Genomic DNA, 21,718 nt, shown 5'->3' with positions numbered 1-21,718 from the left:
CAAAGCTATGCACAAGCTAACTAGTCACACGCTAGGAACTCACACAACACAACACACAGGAGAACTAGTAAAGCTGTACACAAGCAAACAAGAAAAGCTATGCCCAAGCTACTAGTAACAAGCTAGAAACTCTCACTGAACTGGACAAGGTAGCAGTGCACAGAGCACTCTAACATACCAGGGACGTTAGACGATGCAAAGGCAAAGGCTGCAGTCTCTAAGTGTTTAATAAAGCCCTTCAACACCTGAGGAGCAGCTGCAGCCATCAGTAAGCAACTACGGAGGCTGTCCAGGCTCAAACAAGAGAGACAAGTCCGGCAGCCTGAAAAAACCGGTCCGGACTGGATTAACGTCTGGAACGGGTAGGAACAGCAAGACAAACTATGGCAGCCACTGGCTCTTGCCACCAGCGGGTGAGAGGAGCACAAACCAAGGAGCAGGCAGAGCGCACACAGAACATAGAGAGACTTAGAATACCTAGGTGCAGCACAGAGGAGCAAACAGAGCCAGGCTGGAGACAGAGGTAGAGCTAACTCAGGCAGCACCCCCAGGTGCAGTACAGTGGAGTAATTAGAGCCATGCTGGAAGCAGCCAGCACACAGAAGGAAAACTACTCCAGAAAGGATAGGCAGAAGTCAGCTTAGAAGCTGACCCCCAGAAATAAGGTAAGTCTGAGGGTGGTCACAGCCACAGACGTGACAAATACTGGGTCAGAGTCAGACTAATGGGCCATCTAGACCAGTATCCTACTTCCAACAGTGGCCAATCCAGGTCACAACTAGTAGCAAAGTTCCATGCTACCAATCCTGGGGCAATACAAGAACGACTCAGATCAACATGACTTATATACAGCATTTTTAACTGTAGGAAAGAGCAGAATCAAGTAACATCTAGACTAAATGCTTTTTTATTGTTTTTCACACAGCTTCTTCCGTGTCAGGAACTCAAAGATTTAAAGCAAAAATAACACCAGTCTCAAAGCCAAACAAAATATTAGCTGAAGTATATGCTTCTTACCAGCAAAATTAAAAACGTCTTTCTAATTAAGAGTCTTTCTTTCTTTTCCCCAACTGGGGTTCAAGTTTAATTCCTAAGAAAGACACCATCTTTATCCTTCATTTGACCAAGAGGCCCAAAACCTGCTTCTGGCATGAAGGAACAGGATCCTCTAGAACTGGACATTAGCTGTCAATTCCTCCTGTTGCCTTCCTTCCCTAAGAAAGAAATTTTATGTCAGGCATGGTTTCTAGGCTTCCAGGGCTCCACTATACCCTGACTCTGATTGGCTTAGCCTTTCTGCTCCTGGATTGGAGGACAGGCTGTGCATTCCAACTTCCAGGATTCTTGGGCAATCTGCTCCCTCCCAGGTTCAAGCTATCTGCTTCCTGAGGTTGTGCTGCCACTGCCCCTCCTCCCCCAAGGATCACAGCAGCTTCTTTCCCAGTCCTGTCTGCATGGAATTCCTGGCAGTTACCACTTTCTCAGGCAAGAGGGTTTATTTTCCCTTTCTATTGTCTAGTCCTGGTTCCCATGATAAGATATTGTCCTTCCATTTATTCCTGCCCCTACTTACTACGTGTCATTTGAACCCATCAAGCCTTACAATATCCTCCTCTCTCGAGGCTGGTCCAGGTTTCTCCTCTGACACTTGAGTTCCAAAACCTGTCTTACAGCTCTCCTCAGTATAAAACCAATTTTCTTACTGTTCAAAGGTACCCCAGATTCAACGTTAGATCATATTACCTTAGATCAGACTATGTATTCACTCTCTCTTGTGATTAAGATCTTAGGAGTTTATTTAGATCAAACAATATTTTTTGAGTTCCATGTTAATGCCTTGGTTAAAAGTTCTTTTTCTTCTTACGAGACAGCTGAGGGATATCAGAAATTTTTTTGAATTTGAACAATTTAGGTTATTAATACAATCAATACTTCTGTCTAAGATGGATTACTGTAATCTTTTGTATTTTGGTGCTCCGAAACAGATTGTTTGGAAATTAGAAACCATCCAGAATACAGCAGGGTGTGTAATATTTTTTGCTGAAGAAATATATCATCTCTATTTTGCTGAGCTTCATTGGTTGCCAATTGAAACAAAGATTTTGTTCAAATTTTCATGTATATTGTTTAAGATTTTGAACTGTGAAGGTCCAGAATACTTATTTCACTTGGAATTTCAATCTATTAACAGAACCAGAAGAGCAATGTTCAATTCCCCTTTTGTTCCTCCTACATTGAAGGGAGTCAAACGACTTAAGATTTATGAAAAACTTCTTGCACTACAAGCTGATAAAGTCTGGAAAGAACTGCAACCATGTTAAGTATTTTGTCTAATTTTTCTCTTTTAAAAAGAAAGTTAGACACTTTCTGTGAAGAAACAGTGCTTTTAAAGCCTGTAAAATGTATTTTCCTTTTTTCTGAAGAGTATTTCTCTAGTTTAGACATACGATGGTGCATATTTATGTTAAAAGCTGTTACAGAGGACCAGAGCCGTAGCGAGGGGAGCTGACACCCGGGCCGCGCACCCTCCTCACGCTGGAGCGCACCCCCCCCCGGAGCACATACCTGCGGCGAGAGACGGGCGGGAGGGCCGATCCGCCCCAACTGCACGTTGCTGGGGTGTGTCGGCTCCACGCTGGTTCACTGCTCTGTCCCGGAACAGGAAGTAACCCCCCAGCGGCGTGCACCCGGGGCGGACCGCCCCCCCTTCCTACGCCACTGCAGAGGACTGAGTTCTCTTTATTTTAGTCAGCACACAGATAATAGGAAGTGCCTGTAGTGATATAATCCGTTTTTATTTGAAATTTGACTGTTCTGGGTTCTGATTGGCCTGGAATTTGAAATTGCCCAGCAGATGCTGGCTGTTGCTTCAGCTTTTAGCCCGGGAGGAAAGAGATACAGATCTCTTTGCTGAGGCTCTGTGAATAGTTATATATCCTGACCTTCCCAGGTACTGTTTAGACAGTATATAGATGTTTAGTTAGTGTTATAATTGATCCCTTTTTCAGTTCTGTTATTGTTTGCCAATTAAACATTTTTTGTTCATTGTTCCAGTGTGAGAATAAACACATTTGTTTGTTCGTTCTGCCTGTCCGGACTGATAAAGAATCCTAGTGGTTTGTGTGTTGGGTCTGTGAATGTTTCATGGGAACTGTGGAACCACTAGGAGTGTGGCCCCAGTAACCTAGGAATCACTGGGGATAATTTGAGAGCGGGAGATTCGCCCAGAGGCGGTTGGGACCCAGTTGGTGGGAAGAGGGTGCTAGTGTAAAGCACAAGTGGCAGGTGCAGGCAGACCTGAGTTTTGCAGGGGATAGACCCTCTAAGTGGCTGCGGGGTAACCCCAGACAGTTGGCTAGGCATTTCATGACACTTTCTTTTTAAGAAATTTGTTTGATAGGTCTCCCCAAGAGTTTGTCCTGATTATTTCTTAACACTGTAAACCAGTTTCAACCCTGTGTTTAGTAGAATAGAAGTGTAATATAATGCAATAATCTTGTAGTGAGAAAGCAATGGGGATGAAAGGACATGGTCTTATCTATCACACCATCTTTTTTCCAGACCCCCCTCCCTGCACACACATACCATACATCTTTTTTCCAGCTCCCCACGTCCTCCACTACTCCCCATCCACCTTTTTGTTCAGCCCCCCACTCCATCTAAATTTTACCAGACCCCCCCCCCCCCCCCCCACACACACACACACACTCACCGCTTCAGCACAGGAAGAGGAGGAGATGCACAGCTGCACATCAGGCAACTTCCTGCCCCTCTGTCATCCTGAACCCAACTGTTTCTTTGAGCCTTGCAGGCCTCCTTACAGCTGTGAGGCTTAAAGGAACTGCTGGGAAACAAGGCGGCAGAGAAGGAAGCAGCCTGACCCTTTGCCTGAGCAGCTCCTCCTCTTATCAGGCTGGAGTAGTAAGTGTACTGGTAAGGAGGGGAAGCACCCAAAAAAGGAATATATGGCTTTGCACAAATTTCCCTAAGAGAAAAAAAATTATACTTATTACTTGGACCATTGTTTCTATGTTAATCAGACAGGGGCAGAATACAAAATTCTATGTCAGCTGTCATAGCCCTTCTAGATCACAAGATTTGCAATGAAACCTGATTCCTTGGGGGGGGGGGGGGGGTCTTACTTTGCTATATGCACTTTCAGGGCTTTTTTTGAGGGGGTACTTGGGGGTACTGAGTACTGGCACCTTTTCCATTGTCTGCTAAAATTGCCCCATGGACCCTATGTTTTAATGAAAGAGCTCAGGCTCTACACACCAATTCTGCCTTGCCATAAATTCTGTGACTGGTTGCAGGGGTCTGGCTATTGTGGGGTGGGTCCCTCAGTGATTATCCCACCCCTGAAGGGTGGCCTAGCATTTGAGTACTGGCACCTTTTTTTGCTAGAAAAATGCACTGTGCACTTTCAAGCATATGTGATAGGACAGCCAAATAATATTACTTTTTCTTTTCAAAGAAAAATGCTTTTGAGAAAATTAGATCAATTACTAGTATTAGCTAAGCTGAATTTTATACTATTATCAAAGGTTTGAGTTACCCTTGAACTTCATGTTCTATCCAAGAACACCCTAGTTCATTTTCTATTCCTAGCATCACGTTAGAATAACTTCCTCCTTCATCTAAGGTTCTATAGTGCAGCACTGAAAAAGCTGATGTCCATAAAAATGAAACATAAGTCAAATATTTTTTTCCACCTGGCTTCTATTTATTGAATAAGCTGTAAACCATTCATTTGCCTTCAAACCAGCTGTTCTTTCCTCCTTGTTCCTTTTCTAATTTTTCTATCAGCTTTCCCTTCAGCCTGTAATTGAAACCAATGTTTCACAGTTTATTCTGTTTCTATTCACTGTGGCTATGATACTTCTCAAGTGTTTCATTTTTACTGATTCATTACAATTCTTATGGAAGCATCTATATATAGCTTGTTACTCTACGATAAAATTCAAATTTGCAGAAAATGAGAAAAGGGATGAATGGAGAATGAAAGCATATACTATGCCATACTTTGTATTGTTATTTGAATGTTTTTACTGCTGTAATTGTCTATTGCTCATGTTTGATTTCTTTTTATTATACACTGCCTTGAGTGAATTCCCTCAAAAAGGTGGTAAATAAATCCAAATAAATAAATAAAAGGAGTGAATGGAAAAGAAGAGATGTGAAAGAAGCATAGCCATGGACTTCACTAAAGCTATGTGGCTGAAAACAGAATCATCTGTATTTACTCCTGCCTAGTCTGTTTGGTCTGAGCACACTTGCTTAACTGACTGGCAGTGCAATTTTTTTAACGACTATACCAAGGGATATGAAGAATCAAGTTTGCATATTGAATATTCACATTGTGCAGCAGCAGTGAATCTCCGCAGGTCAAAGTGAAATCTCAAAGGCAGTCCAAACTTTTTTGTTGCAGGAAATAAGTAAAAAAAAAAAAACAACCAAACAAACCAAAACTAGTACTTTCAAGTTAGTTATTTGTAGAAGATTATGAATTCTGTAAATCAAATCATAAAGAAACTTCAGACCGCTCAAAACACTGCAGCCAGACTTATATTTGGCAAAATGTGATTTGAAAGCACCAAGCCCCTCCGAGAAAAACTGCACTGGCTCCCAATCAAAGAGCGTATTGCTTTCAAAATCTGCACCCTAGTTCACAAAATCATCTACGGTCAAGCCCCGGGATGTATGATAGACCTCATAGACCTACCAATCAGAAACACAACAAGATCAACATGAACATACCTAAATCTCCACTACCCAAGCAACAAAGGACTTAAATACAAATCAACTTATACATCCAGCTTCTCCTACATAAGCACACAACTATGGAACGCACTAACAACAGCCGAGAAAACAACGTATGACCACCTAAACTTCCGGAAATCACTAAAAACTAATCTGTTCAAAAAAGGCATACACTACTGACCCAACTTAAATGGCTGAACCCTGCACCACAATGAAATCAATCTCGTAATGGACACAAACTCTTCCTCTCTATGATTCCATAACATGTCTTTCACACTAGAACCTTACTCTTCCATAACACCACTTTGTATTTGTTCTTACCGTAATAGGTGAATGCCTTTACGGTAATATGTAAGCCACATTGAGCCTGCAAATACGTGGGAAAATGTGGGATACAAATGTAACAAATAAATAAATACCCGAGTTTGATTTGTCCTTGGCCTTTCTGAGGGCACAGACAGTAGAAGTCTGCCCAGTACTGTTCTTGTACTAAGTTCTGAAGCTAACGTCGAAGCCCCTTAAAATTTACACTCCAGCCCATCCCTATCTATTCAGTCACGATCAGGGCATAGACCGTAGAAGTCCCGTTTTGTTTCCCTAAGATTCCATGGAACCATTCCTTCTAAACCGGATTCCTTTGTGTTTATCCCACGCATGTTTGAATTCCATTACCGTTTTCATCTCCACCACCTCCTGGGGGAGGGCATTCCATATATCCACCACCCTCTCCGTAAAAAAATACTTCCTGACATTAGTCCTGAGTCTGCCCCCCTTCAACCTCAATTCATGTCCTCTTGTTCTACCGCCTTCCCGTCTCCGAAAAAGGTTCATTTGAATCAATACCTTTCAAATATTTGAACGTCTCTATCACGTCACCCCTGTTTCTCCTTTCTTCCAAGGTATACATGTTCAGGTGGGCAAGTCTCTCCTCGTATGGTTTGCAACGCAAATCACATACCATTTTTGTAGCTTTTCTTTGCACCGCTTCCAGTATTTTTACATCTTTAGCATGGTACAGCTGCCAAAACTGAACACAACACTTTATAACGCTTTTTCAAGGGAATTTATCGTCAAATAAATAAAGCAGTTAAATAAAGCAGTAGGTTTTCAGCAGTAGGGAGTAGCGAGCCTAGAGATCTCCCCTGCTTTATTTAACAGATTGACGATAAATTCCCTTGAAAAAGCGTTATAAAGTGAAACGTGGCTCCACGTTGGGGATTACGATGGAGTTCTAGGTTTTAACCACGATGCACTAAATTAAGGGTGATCTGGAGGCATCACAGTCCACGCATCTCGCCAATTGAGATCATCTAAGATAAGTAAACCATCAGTGAATATTTTTGATTGCAGCACTTTGAGTCAGTCTCTTGAGGTGCGAGTTTTGGAAGGAAGGAAGGGTGAGTGCTATGATGTTTGGCGGCTGTGTACCCTATCCAGAACATTTGGTTTAAAGGGCACAACAGTGTTACTGAGCACAGCAAATTAAAACGAAATAAAAATTGTATTAAAATAAAATTTGATCAGGTTATCTGGTGCAATAGAAAATTATCAAATTTTAACTGCCAGACCCTCGATCATTCTTCTAACATTCGGAGATGCCTTCTCATCGTTTCTACTCCCTCCAGGTATCCACTCTATTGGCTATTTTCATGTCATCTGCAAAAAGGCACACCTTTCCTTCCAACCTTTTAGCAACATACAGATGGGCAGAAACCCCAGTGATTCTGAATTGGCACCGACAAAGACAGCATCTCACCTGCAGAAGCCAAGACAAAGGGATGGGAGAAATGAAACAAGAGAAAGGGTACTGTGGGTCAAAAGAAAAGCCAGAACAAGGGTCTTCAGGATAGGCAAATGGGCCCTCAAGCAATATCATCAATAAATCAACTAAATTGGACTTTAAAACAAATAGGACTTAAAACTTCCCAGATATGAATTACTGCACTGAAATGTTATAGATTCTATAACTATACTGTTATGACATTAGAACCCTATGCTAAAAATAGCTACTTTAAAAAAAAAGACAATTTGATTCCAAGGCCTTAAAAGTACAAGAGTTTATGTTACTAATAGAAAGGTGGAATATTATACATATTACAGCTGCTATTCAGTTGGCGAGAGACAGCGGTATTTTTGTCCACCGCTAGTGACAGAAACGGAAATGTAATGGTGGGCTCTGTATGGGCTTCAGCATTGAATTTTTAGCTTTTTAAGGCTACCTAGCTCATGACTAATTAAGTTAATATTCAGACTAAACTAGCCATGGTTTAGTGCGTAAAGATAGGACAGCTATTTATGATGTCCTATTTATATGCTAAACCTAGCCGGTTAGGTCTGAATATTGGGACCAAACTGGACTCCGCTCCTGGAATACCCCCGACATAACTGGCTTTAAGTTCGGTGCTAACCAGTCACTTTCAGGAAGGATGACCAAATGCCACTGAAAATGACCAGATAGCCACAACCAAGAAATTTAACTGGTAGACAGCCATTTCCAGTCAGTTATTTGCTTTGAATATCCGCTGACTTCTTTCAATAAAAAGAGGCACTGAAAGAGGGGATCATAGAGTGTGAAAGGAATAATCTAATGAAATATTTCTTTACTGAACGGGTGGTGGATGCATGGAAGAGCACTCCAGTGGAGGTGGTGGACACAAGGACAGTATCTGAATTCAAGAAAGCATAGGATTATTGAGAGAACGAGAATTGTAGAGGTAAGCAGGTGGTTTGGATGGGCCAATTAGAAGGGCTGAACTTTTTCTACTGACATGTTCCTATGTAATATTAAAATGAATTTAAAATGTGCTAGAATTAAAAACCCACCATCACAGCAAGGTACCACAGAAATGCAAAGCATTTATTAAAGAGTCATTTCTACTTTAGAACTATAATCACTTTACATACTTGCTCTGTAAAATAAGTCTGTAAGCAAAGAAGACAAATTCATGTTATTATTATATTATTACTCAGCATAAGTTTTCTTTAACCTATATAAAATCCTAGCAAGGAATTACAGCTCATTATATTATAAAACTAACTAGTTCTAAGAAGAATATTTAACAACATGTGTGCTACAATAACATTGTTTGAAATTGTAATGGCCAAATAAAAAATGAACTTCAAAATTAGAATTTGATGATTTTCAATTACACAAATTAAAAATGAAATACACTTTTTAGAAGGAATATTTGTCTAAAGCTAAAAGCGTGCCACTGTGTTTGCACAACCAATCCCCAGTGAAGTGTGTGTGAACATACCTGTTACAGTTTTAGTTTTGACAGGACTGCTGGCATACTCAGAGGCCTGATTTGACTGCTGTTTTGCCAAAGGAGCACTTCCAACTGACACTTCATCCTCTTTTTTTCGATTTGATGGCATAACAAGGGGACTGGCTCCTATAGGCTGCTGAAGAAAAAAAGAATAAAAACAGTAAACTACTGTGATTAATTCAGAGGCAGTAATACTCTGGTATGTGAAGAATGTATAAGTTCATCATTAAATGTGCAAAGAAAACATTTCGCAAACAACCTAGGAAAAACAAATGCTTTAATTATTTTTTAAACAAATTTTAAGGCTTATCCCATGGATTCTATATAGTGCGACCGGAGTTGCGCATGCAAATCTGGTCATATTCTGATTTGTGTGTGCAACTTAATTATCTTAACAAGCCAATCAGAAATGATAATTACTACTTAACAAGCAATTATTGACACTAATTGGCATTAATTAGAATTTATGCACACAACTTGCCAAGCGTATTCTGTAAAGTGGGATAAACACAAAGAAATCCTGTTTAGAAACGAATGGATCCAAAGAGGCTTAGCAGAGATTTGGTAGCAACCCTGGAAATTGAGAAACAAAAGCAGTACAGGGCAGACTTCTAAGGTCTGTGCTCTGATCGTGGCTGGACAGATTACCTTCAGAAGTTGAAGAACAAGGCCAATGCTGGGCAGACTTCTACAGTCTGTGCCCTGATCGTGGCTGAATAGATTTGGATGGGCTGGAGGGGAGCATTTTAGCGGCTACGACGACAATTTCAGAAATTTTAGAACATGGACAGTGCCAGGCAGACTTCTACAGCCTATGCCCTGAAAATGGCAAGGGCAAATCAAGCTCAGATACACATATGTAGTATCACATACCATATGTTATGATGTCATCTTGTTGGGCAAACTGGATGGACCGTATACAGGTCTTTATCTACTCTCATCTACTATGTTACTATGATACTTATGCCATATGAATATCTAAATGACAGTTTATGGATGTCTAAAACATGAATGACAGTTATAAAATAAAAGCCTCAGTAAGTTTTTATTCATTTTAAGCTAATTTTCAAAGGCATTTCCACAAGTATTGATTTTATAAAATCTCCCACCCAAAAAGTGGGCAAGCTTACACACATACAGCATGTAGACATGTAACTCTACCCAGAGTGGAGGCATTCCCAGAGTCCGACTGAGGAGGGATTTTCACCAGTGTTGTATAGTAACTAAGTAAAAGTAATTAGTTATTGTACTAATGTAAAAGTTTTATCACATTTGCATGCAAAGTAGTACAAGAAACTTTTGTTACTTTTACTTTAGTAAAATTTCACAAATTTTTACTACTTTTACTTAGTTTTACCTGATTATTGCAGTTAAAAGTTGCAGAAGTGAGACGAAAATTATGATTCTTCAGTAAACCAAATGAAGTAGCAAAATCTGGAACAGGATTTTGCTAATGCGAACCTCAGTATGCAAAAGGATGGATCAAGTCATCTTAAATTACGATGTTCAGGGATTAGAGCCTAAGAGGACAATGGCATTTCCTGTGTTTGTTAAACTGGTTACTGGTCTCCAGCCACACAGAACAGTGACAAATTGGGTCACCATGAAGCAGAGATGAAGCTGAAGCTGGTTGCAATTCTTCATGAACTGACATATGCTTGTGCCACAACAGACTGCTGATCATCCTGTGGAAATGCTTACACTGGGAGTGACAGTACACTGGATTGCTATAATCTTTACAGAGACAGTCTCCTTGTCTAGCTTTAAGAAGATTGGTTTTGCATATATTTGACATTCTTACATTACTTCTCAAAGACATCCATACAAAGTTTGCCATCGGTCAAAAATTGGTTCGACAATGATTCCAACTTTCTGAAAGCATTCATGACTATAAAGTGAAGATACTTACCTGTAGCAAATATTCTCCGAGAACAGCAGGCCATTCACTCTTGCTGTAAAAAAATGTTTTGCTAACATAGGGTTAATCATTCTTACTATTTCTAAATTAAATGTAGATTCTTAGGCCTCTCTGAACTGTAGATTCTGTGACCTTGTGTACATGAGTTGTAGAATGGGATGCGCCTAGATAACTTGCTTGAGAACCAGACAAGTTGACTCCCAATAGTCTAGAAATGTAACATGCTAGAAAATATGAACGTGTTGACAGACACACAGGCAACAAGCTTTCATTGTATTCCTGCACATAGAAAATGTATAAGAGACACAGGGAGGATTTTTAGAGTCAGACAATCTTTGAACTGTGGTTGGATATTGTCTCTTGCTTGCAAGCAATCAATAAACCTGTTTGTGATTATACCTGCTTGATCCTTTGGGGATTTGTGAGTATAATTGGTTAAATTCTTTTAACACTTGCATGTGGTGAGCATAAAAAAAATTAATACATCTTTAAAAGCATGTGCAGCATCACCACTATGCATCTGCGAGTGCCTTCCCACCCGTCATGAGAGCGCAGGACCAGAAGTACAATACTATAGCATGGAATCAACTCCAAAGGGAGGTGGGAGGGTATATGAGAATGAATGGCCTTCTGTCCTCAGAGAACACCTGCTACAGTCAAATTAACCTCGCAAAAGTGAAGTCAAAATATTAACCTGAAACTATGTACAACTATGTGAGGGTGCAGCCTGGAACAGAACAAAATTAGCCGGGGGTGGGGGGGTGGGGGGGGATTTGGATTCTCAACACTAAACAAATTATGCAGCACTGTCTCTTCAAACTGACTACCGTGTCGGGTATACTGCTCAAGGCAGTAGTGAGATGTGAATATGTGGACTGAAGACCATGTTGCAGCCTTGCAAATTTCTTGAGTGGAAGCTGACCTCAAGTGGGTTACCAATATCACCACAGCTCTGACATTATAAGCCTCGACATGACCCGAGTCAGCCCAGCTTGGGTGTAAGTGAAAGAAATGTAATCTGCCAACCAACTGTGCGTTTCCCAATGGTGACCCCCATCCTGTTGGGATCAAAAGAAACAAAAAGCTGGGTGGATTGTCTGTAGGGCCTAATCCGCTCCAAGAAAAAGACTAATGCTCGCTTGCAGTTCAAGGTGTGTAGTGCGCATTCGCCAGGATTGGCATGAAGTATGGGAAAGAACGTTGGCAGAATAATCGACTGGATCAGATGGAACTCAGACACCACCTTAAGTAGGAACTTAGAGTGTGTACAGAAAACTGCATTATTGTGATGAAACTTAGTGTAAGATGGATCCACCAAAGTAACAGTCACCAAAAACAAGACCTTCCAGGTCAAGTACTTCAGATGACAGGAAACGAGTGGCTCAAAAGGAGCTTTCATCAGCTGGGCGAGGATGATATTGAAATCCCATGACACAGGCAGAGGCAGGACAGGGGGCTTTGTCAAAAGCAAACCTTTCATGAAGTGAACAACTAGAGGCTGCCCAGAGATGGGCTTAAACTGCACACAGTGATGGTAAGCACTAATCGCAATAAGGTGAACCCTTTCAGAGTTGGTCTTGAGACCAGACTCAGAGAGGTGTAGAAGATATTCAAGCAAGGTCTGTGTAGGGCAAGAAAGAGGATCTAGGTCCTTGCCCTCACACCAGATGGCAAACCTCCTCCATTTGAAAGAGTAACACCTCTTAGTGGAATCTTTTCTAGAAGCCAGCAAGACCTTGGGAACACCCTTGGGAAGATGCAAAGAAGCTAATTCTAAGCTCTCAACATCCAGGCTGTCAGGGCCAGAGAACGGAGGTTGGGATGTAGAAGAGATCCCTCCGTCTGCGTGACGAGGGTCGGAAAACACTCCAATCTCCAAAGTTCTTCAGAGAACTCAAGAAGAGGAAACCAGACCTGACAGGACCAGTATGGCGTCATCAGGACCATGGTTCCCAGGTCTTGCTTGAGTTTCAGCAAGTCTTCCTCACAAGAGGGATGGGAGGATATGCATACAGAAGATCAGTTCCCCAATGAAGGAGGGAGGCATTCAATGCTAGTCTGTAATGGGCCTGAAGCCTAGAATAGTACTGAGGAACTTTGTGATTGAACTGAGTGGCAAAGAGATCCACTGAGGGGATGCCCCACACTCGGAAGATTTTACGGGCAAAGATCACTCGTGTAGTTACATAAGCCTGTTGAATCTGTCGGCCAGGCTGTTGGATTTGCTTGCCAGGTGAGTAGCCTTGAAGAACATCCCATGCTGGACTGCCCAGTGCCACATCTGGATGACCAGACACAGTGGGCGTGATCCGGTGCCCCCATGCTTATTGGTGAAGTACACTGCAACCTGATTGTCCATTCGAATGAGTACAATTTGGTTGAGAAGCCAATCTCTGAAAGTCTTTAGAGCATTTCAAATTGTGCTATAGCTCCAGAAAGTTGATGTGGAGATCTGTTTCCTGGGCTGACCAAGCACCATGAGTGTGAAGCCTATCTAACTGAGCTCCCCACCCCAAGTGGGATACATCCATCATCAGCATCCTCTGGAGTTGATGAATTTGGAATGGAAGTCCCACAGTCAAACTGGATCTAATTGGCCACCAAAGAAGAGACTGAACTAACTCTGGTGTCAATCAAATTACATCCATTAGGTTCCCTGAAGCTTGACACCACTGGGAAGCTAGTGTTCACTGGGAGGTTCTCATGTGACGTACCATGGGTGTGACATGGACGGTGGAGGCCATGCAGCTCAACAACCTCAACATCTGCCGAACTGTGACCTGCTGGCTGGTACAGACCTGAGTGGCAAGAACAACAAGAGTGTCCACCCTCAGCACAGGGAGAAAGGCCCGTGCCTGCTATGTGTCTAGAATTGCTCCTATGAACTCCAATTGTTGAACAGGATAGAAATGAAATTTGGAGTAGTTTAAAATAAACCCTAGTGGCTCTAATACTCGAATAGTGCTCTGAATTGACTCCAGAGAACTGCCCTTCAACGTGTTCTTACACAGTAACATAGTAAACAATGGCCTATAAAGACCTGTACAGTCCATCCAGTCTCCCCAACAAGATAAACTCATTTTATATGGTATGTGATACTTTATAGCCAAGTTTGATTAGTCCTTGCCATTCTCAGGGCACAGACCTTAGAAGTCTACCGAGCACTGGTTTTGCTTCCCAATTATCGGTGTTGCCACCCAATCTCCGCTAAGATTCCGTGGATCCATTCCTTCTAAACAGAATTCCTTTGTGTTTATCCCACACGTTTGAATTCCATTACCGTTTTCATCTCCACCACCTCCCGCGGGAGGGCATTCCATGTATCCACCACCCTTCTCTGTGAAAAAAATACTTCCCAACATTATTCCTGAGTCTGCCCCCCCTTCAACCTCAATTCATGTCCTCTAGTTCTACTGCCTTCCCGTCTCCAGAAAAAGTTTGTTTGAAGATTAATATCTTTCAAATATTTGAACGTCTGTTTCTCCTTTCCTCCAAGGTATACATGTTCAGGTCGGCAAGTCTCTCCTTGTACTGTTTGCAACGCAAATCCCATACCATTTTTGTAGCTTTTCTTTGCACCGCTTCCAGTCTTTTTACATCCTTACCAAGATACGGCCTCCAAAACTGAACACAATATTCCAAGTAGGGCCTCACCAACAACTTGTAGAGGGGCATTAACACCTCCTTTCTTCTGCTGGTTATAGCCCTCTCTATGCAGCCTAACATCCTTCTGGCCACGACTGCCGCCTTGTCGCACAGTTTCTTAATCTTCAGATCCTCGGACACCAACACCCCAAGGTCTCTCTCCTGAGTCGAGCTTACTAATCTCTCCCCTCCTATCCGGTATCTCTCTTTTGGGTTTCTGCATCCCAAGTGCATCACTCTACACTTCTTGGCATTAAATTTTGACCAATTCTGCAAACACAGGGGAAAAGTCTATTATGAGAGTACAAACTCAACAAAAGTACAATCACTTAAAGTACTCCAAATCTAAATAGTATGTGTTTTATTTATAGTATTTATTACAAGTACATGTGCCCAAATTTCATGAATAACATAGTAGTTTCCTCGGAACACACTTCTGCTTGCCAATCATGTACTCTCACTCAGGCAACCCACCCATGCATGCTCATACCATATACATTTGTCTTACAATAACCATAATTATCATTATACTTAAAGTCCAATCAGATGTGCTTACTTAGTTCAAATCTTGAGTAAAATACTCTCTAAAAGCTGTAAATCATGTGACACACTTAACGAAACTGTTTTCATAGTTCCATGTCCAATACTTAGAGTATCGCAAAAACTGTTATCAAGTGCTGAATAGCAAAACATTCAAAATTCCCTTGTCGGGCTGTGTGGCTGTTTGCTTGCGAGGAGGCAATGCAAGGCAAGGAAAAGGCTACCGAAGAAACCAACCAAATCAGTTCAGTATTTTGCCTTTAAATCATCCAGTCTCTCAATGCGAGACCGCATTTCGTAGTTTCCTTCATCAGGAGGAACCATGTAACACAATCTGCAATTAATGCATAAAACAAATGCAAACCTTGGCACATCATATTATATATCACTTAACTCGTTATACACTTTTACCAACACTTAAATAAATTGCTGGCTGCTTACCATTGAGAATGCTATCCAGGTCGAGGTTGCGGAACGATGCCCCCATGCGTTATAGTGTACCCTACTTGAATGGGCTTTAAATAACTCTATGAACTCCGCCCTTTTAAAGACATAGCTTAACATCATAGCCATTCTACTTCAAGGTTGAGGCCCTTAGGGGCCACCGTATTCCACTCAAAAATGTAACGCTGTTCTATACTAAATAATTGAGCACTCACGTCTCCACCCCTTGTGGGAGGGGCTATTTGTACCAACACCAAACATTTTAGATCACCAATAACATGGTTCTGACTTATCCAATGAGAAACCAGCGGTGCTTCTTTTTTTTTATTTCTCAAATTGCTAATATGTTCCGCTAGCCTATTTTTAAGTTTTCTTTTGGTGTGTCCAATGTAGTAAAGCGAGCATGGGCACATGATACAATATATCACCCTCTCACTATTGCATGTGGTATTAACTTGCAGATAGAATCGCCTATTAGATCCCGGAATATCAATCCATTTTGTCACAACGGCATACTTGCAATAAACACACCCACCACATGGAGAGTGCTGGCCATCAAATCTACCTGAAGTGAGTCTCTTTAATAATTCGCCCAAATTCGCCTTCCAGCGATAGGCAACCTTAGGGTGCTTCTTGAATTCCGGATGCATTGACAGCCCCTCCCACAAGGAGTGGAGACGTGAGTGCTCAATTATTTAGTATAGAACAGCGTTACATTTTTGAGTGGAATACGGTGGCCCCTAGGGGCCTCAACCTTGAAGTAGAATGGCTATGATGCAGAGCCATAGCGAGGGGAGCTGACACCTGGGGCAGGTCGCCGCTGCACCCCCCCCCCCCCCCGGGTGCAGCACGGCGCACCCTCCTCCCGCTGGAGCGCACCCCCCCCGGAGCGCATACCTGCGGCGAGGGATGGGCGGAAGGGCCGATCCGCCCCGAATGCACGTTGCTGGGGTGTGTCGGCTCCGCGCTGGTTCACTGCTCTCTCTGTCCCGGAACAGGAAGTAACCTGTTCCGGGGCAGAAAGGGCAGTGCAACAGCACGGAGCCGACACCCCCCAGCGGCGTGCACCCGGGGTGGACCGCCCCCCCTTCCTACGCCACTGCTATGATGTTAAGCTACGTCTTTAAAATATCTTCCCCAAATGCCTGAATGAGAAGCTTTCCGCAAATTATGAAATGTTAATAAAAGGTCCAAGGGAAGAAAATTCTGTAAGGCTGGGGCACAGCACTGAAAAGTGCATGATTTGGTTAGCCCCAATTTAACAGCTGAACATAATCCTACTAATAGGAACATAAGTTTGAGAAGGAGCATGTGGATGAAGTAAGTCCATTAAGTCATAAGGAGCACAATTATGTAAGAACCCACAGACTAAAAGAATTTCATACTGGATCCTCAATTGTTCTCATAACCCATATAATTAGCATACTTATAGAGCCGCGTTTCTCAACCTTTTTTGTGTCTGAGTCAGAAGTATGAAGACAAAGATTGAACTGGGAACCCCAAGAAGTTAAACTTGGCACATACTGCAATACTGGAGAAAAAAAAAAGAAATGAATTTCTTTTTGTACTGAACACAATGCAAAGACAGCTGCAATGCATATTTCCAAAAGCTAACATATACCAACTTTCCATTTCCTTCTCTTACCTCGTAACTCTCACATTTTCCCTCTCTCACTCATTCCATTGCCTCCTATTCCCTTCTATCTTTTATCCATTCCCCATTACCACATTTCTACCCTCTGCGTTTACTATTTCTTATCATTCATTCCCTTGAGAACCCCCCATAGCCTTACCCACTTTGTTCCACCATTTCCAGCATCTCATCTCAATCTCATTCACACTAACCTTTTAGTGCATCTCCTCCCTCTCTCTCCTTCTCTCCCTCTATGTATTTTAAATATATAATAAAAATAAATATATTTTGGTCTGTAAATTAAACGCCTTGAGTGAATTTCTTCATAAAAGTGGTTACTAAAGCCAAATCAATAAATACTGTCATGAAATGAAAGTAAACCAAGGATCTGTTTTTCATCTTCAACATAAGCATAATATTCCATCTACTTTTGTGGATGTCTTCCAGTGGAGCAGTCAAATGTACCTAGATAGCCTTTGACTAAAATAGATTTTTGTTGCAATATTGACTTTTTTCATCTGAAGAACATATTGGGTTCATAGCATCCCAAATGCTGAACTGATATTGTCAGCTACGTTGTACCGTGTTTCCCCGAATATAAGACACTGCCTTATATTAATTTTTGCGCCCAAAAAGGCGCTAGGTCTTATTTTCAGGGGATGTCTTAATATTTCGGGGAAACACGGTTGGCCCGGCCACCTTCCCTCCGTCGCTCCTGCAACTACCGGTAACCCCCCACCGAGGTCGCCCCCCCACCCGAGATGGCGCTCCCACCCGAAGTCGCCGGACCCCACCCCCCTCCGTCGCTCAGAAACTAACCTGAACTTAAGCCTCCTTTCACTTTCCTTCCAGTTCGCAGGAGCAGCAGGGCAGGGCAGGCCTCTCCTTCCTTCCGAGCCCCACCCTCGCCTGACGTTACGTTACGTCAGGCGAGGGCGGGACACGGAAGGAAGGAGTGGCCTGCCCTCCTACTGCTGCTGCTTGCTGCGAACTGGAAGGAAAGTGAAAGGAGGCTTAAGTTCAGGTTAGTTTCGGAGCGACGGAGGGGGGTGGGGTCCGGCGACTTCAGGTGGGGGCGCCATCTCGGGTGGGGGGGGCGACCTCGGGTGGGGGGGTTAGTTTCAGAGCGACGGAGGGGGGGCCCGGCGATCTCGGGGGGGGGGGCGACCCTACTTACCGGGAAAAGAAAAACTTTGCTAGGCCTTACTTTCGGGGGAGGCCTTATATTTTCCAAGGGCACCAAAAACCTCGGTAGGTCTTATTTTATGGGGATGCCCTATTTTCGGGGAAACACGGTAGCAATTGTGTTTCTGAATTTGGTAAACTACCTACCATGTGCTGTTACTTAGTCTGCAATGTTCCTGGGTTCAACGCTTTGTATTCTTGGTGTATTTAACGAGCTCCCAGCTGACTGATTAACAGCCGACCTCCAGAACTTATTTCTCTGCCACTACTTCCTGTTACCACATAGGCAGGATGTGGCAGAGACAAGACAGACACTAGAATCCCGGGGGCAGCTGGTGATCATTATTCCTCAAGCATAGGGATCCTTTGCAAGTCAAAGTCAGGTGGTAAGTGTGTACATTGATGCTTTATTTTCCTGGAGCATGCCGTATGATGAGTTCTGCCTCTGCCTGGTACTGTTCATGCCAGTGGCGTAGCTACGTGGGGGGGGGGGGGGGGGGGCTGGGCTCCCGTAGATTTGGCCCTGGACCCAACTGCCAACGATCCGCCCGACCCCCCCCCTCCTGCCGTCGCCTGCCTTTGCTGGCAGGGGACCCCAACCCCTGCCAGCCGAGGTCCTCTTCTTCTCGCAAAAGGCTTCCTTCTGTCGTGCAGGACGTCAGACTCACAGAACGAAGCCTTGCAGATCAGCCTTTTGTGAGAAGAGGAGGATCTTGGCTTGCGGGAGTTGTGGTCCCCCGCCAGCAAAGGCAGGCGATGGTGGGTTGGCAGCGGGAGGGGGGTGTCGAGAGGGTGGCGGCGGCAAAGTCAGCAATGGCAGGGGGGGGGGGATCGGCGGCGCCAGGGGGGGCTAAAATGTGCCCCTCACCTCGGGCTATGGACCCCCCTCCCACTGAAGTCTGGCTACGCCCCTGGATCATGCCTGTTTGGGCTAATTTGTCAGGAGCAGGCTGATCGGGCCCTTTTGATGGCGGTCTAATTTGTCAAAGGCTTTATTGTGGGCAGGCCATTTTGACAGTGGCTGTTATATTGGGAGCTATTATATCTGGGGGTATTTGTGTAATCCAATGATATGAACAGATAGAATCAGCATTCAAAAGGCCACGTACCTAAAGGGGAATAAAAGCACACCTTCCTCCAACAGCAATAATCCATTTTCAGACCTAAAGGTGGTAAAAAGCAATTTCAGAAAAAGGTTATATAAAAAAGGTAATGAATTAGCAGAGGTGTAGCCAGACTCTGTATTTTGGATGATGGGCCCTAGCTGTTGTGTATAGATGTTGCTTGACTGGACCTGAGGGGCAGATCCCTTAACCTAGTTCTATATGATTTCAATAGTTACCCTGTTCTGTAGTTTGAAATTTTTCTGGTTACCTTTCAGCTAGCCTTTCCGGCTCCTTCACCCGATCCCCATCCTGTTAATTATCCCACTCATGTTCTCAATGACTCAGCCCATTTTAAGATAAAATCAGCCTTGGATTCCCTACAGCTTCCATCTAGTTCTCTTTCACTATCTGACCAAATGTCTTCTTTTAATTCATCATTAACTAATATCTTAGATCTGAATGCAACAATCCAGAACCAGTCTACTCGATTCTCTCGGCCATCTTCACCGTGGTATCATCCGGGTCTTCATCTTTTAAAAACCCATATGAACAGCAAAGAAAGGAAATGGCGTAAATCTCATTCCTTGGCTGCTTGCAATCGGTTCAAACAGATATAATGAATATCACTCTGCTAAATAAGAATATTACTCCAAAGCCATAAAATTCACTAGTAACAGGCCAAAAAATTATTCCAGATATTAAAAACCATCTCACCACATGACTTACCTCTTTCGCCCTTCTCCCAGTTCTTTACCTCTCTCGACACTGTTGCTGCAGCATGGCAAACTAAAATTATCAATCTTAAAAACACCATGAGTCTTTCAATTCCCTCCCCATTCGTTAAGGTCTCTCATATGGTAGCTGCTGCCACCTGGCATTCCTTTAAGCTCCCAACTCTTCAAGATCTGTTTGATATTTGATCTTCTATTCACTTAACCTCCTCAGCTGTAGATCTCTTGCAGCCTACTTGGTCAGTTATTTCATCCTGACTTTAATACCTTTTCTACATTCCTTCATTGTGCAAAGTTTAGACAGGTATGGTACCATCCTACTGGAAATATGCAATCATTACACCTATTCTCAAAAAGCCAGACCTTGATCCTTCTTTTCCCCTAAATTAAAATCCTATTTCTAATTTATCTTTGTTTTCCAAAGTATTGGAAAAAAAACTGTAGTCAGACAACTAAACTCTTTCTCAAATAAAATATTCATACTGCACAAGCTGGCTTTTCCACAGTACAGAAACCCTTCTCACTGCTCTCTACAATGAGATCCGCACCTCCGTAGACCATAAATCATCTGTTGTCATCATATCATTAAACCTCTCCTCCACTTTCAACATGATTGATCATGATTTACTTCTTCACCGGCTAACCACAATGGGTATTTCTGATAAAATTCTATCATGGCTTGAATCCTACTTACATCAGTGTTTCTTCCAACTTGTCTCTGGACACCTTTCCTCTGCTACATATCCTTGCACTCTAGGTGTACCCAAGGTTCTATCCTTGCCCCAATTCTGTCTAATCTGTTTATTTCTACTCATCCAATCCAACGGTTCCAGTTTCTATTGCTACATGGATGATATTCAAATCTTTCATTCATATAATTCTGAATCCAAAGACTCTTCTTCCCTGAATTCCTGTCTGAAGCAGGCTTAAAGAGCACAGACTCTCTCTTAATGTATCTAAGATTGAAGCACTCCATCTCCCCAATCTTTACTGCACCAGTCCCTCCCCAATTCTGTTTTCCAGACATTAAACTTACATTGATAATGTTTGCATTCGGGGAATCATTTTTGACTCCAAACTTTTAAACTGATAAAACTGTACAATTATCCTTTTTTGTATTACAACGTATTTGTTCAGTTAGGCCTTACTTTTCCTCCTCTAATATTCGTATCTTCATTCTTTCTCTGGTCATCACCTACTTGGATTATTGTCATTCCCTCTTCTTTGGTTTACCTTGCCTTCATTAAACCGTTTACAACTTATACAGTCTACTGCAGTTAAGCTTTTACATAACGTTCGGAAATTTGATCATGTTGCTAATAACACTGGTTGCCAGTATCCTATCGAATCACCTATAAACTACTCCTTCAGGTTTACAAAGGTCTCCTTCCAACTGCTCCAGAATACATCTCATGATTATTTATACCATACTGTTCCTCTCGTCACTTATGCTCTTCCGAACATCTCCTTCACTTCCCTCTCTCGTC

General features: G+C 42.7%; 1 protein-coding gene across 1 annotated transcript in view; it reads right to left on the bottom strand.

The window, feature by feature from the left end:
- The window catches only part of VPS13B (vacuolar protein sorting 13 homolog B), a 1,674,799-nt gene that overhangs the window by 1,157,375 nt on the left and 495,706 nt on the right, over nt 1-21,718 (bottom strand). Inside the window, 1 exon segment of the mRNA XM_030217225.1 lies at nt 9,018-9,162. Within this exon segment, the coding sequence (XP_030073085.1) occupies nt 9,018-9,162 (145 nt within the window).

The sequence above is a fragment of the Microcaecilia unicolor genome, chromosome 1, assembly GCF_901765095.1.
Source record: "Microcaecilia unicolor chromosome 1, aMicUni1.1, whole genome shotgun sequence".
Lineage (NCBI taxonomy): Eukaryota > Metazoa > Chordata > Amphibia > Gymnophiona > Siphonopidae > Microcaecilia > Microcaecilia unicolor.
Note: the sequence above shows the minus strand (reverse complement) of the source record. Positions and strands in the feature narration are given on the sequence as shown.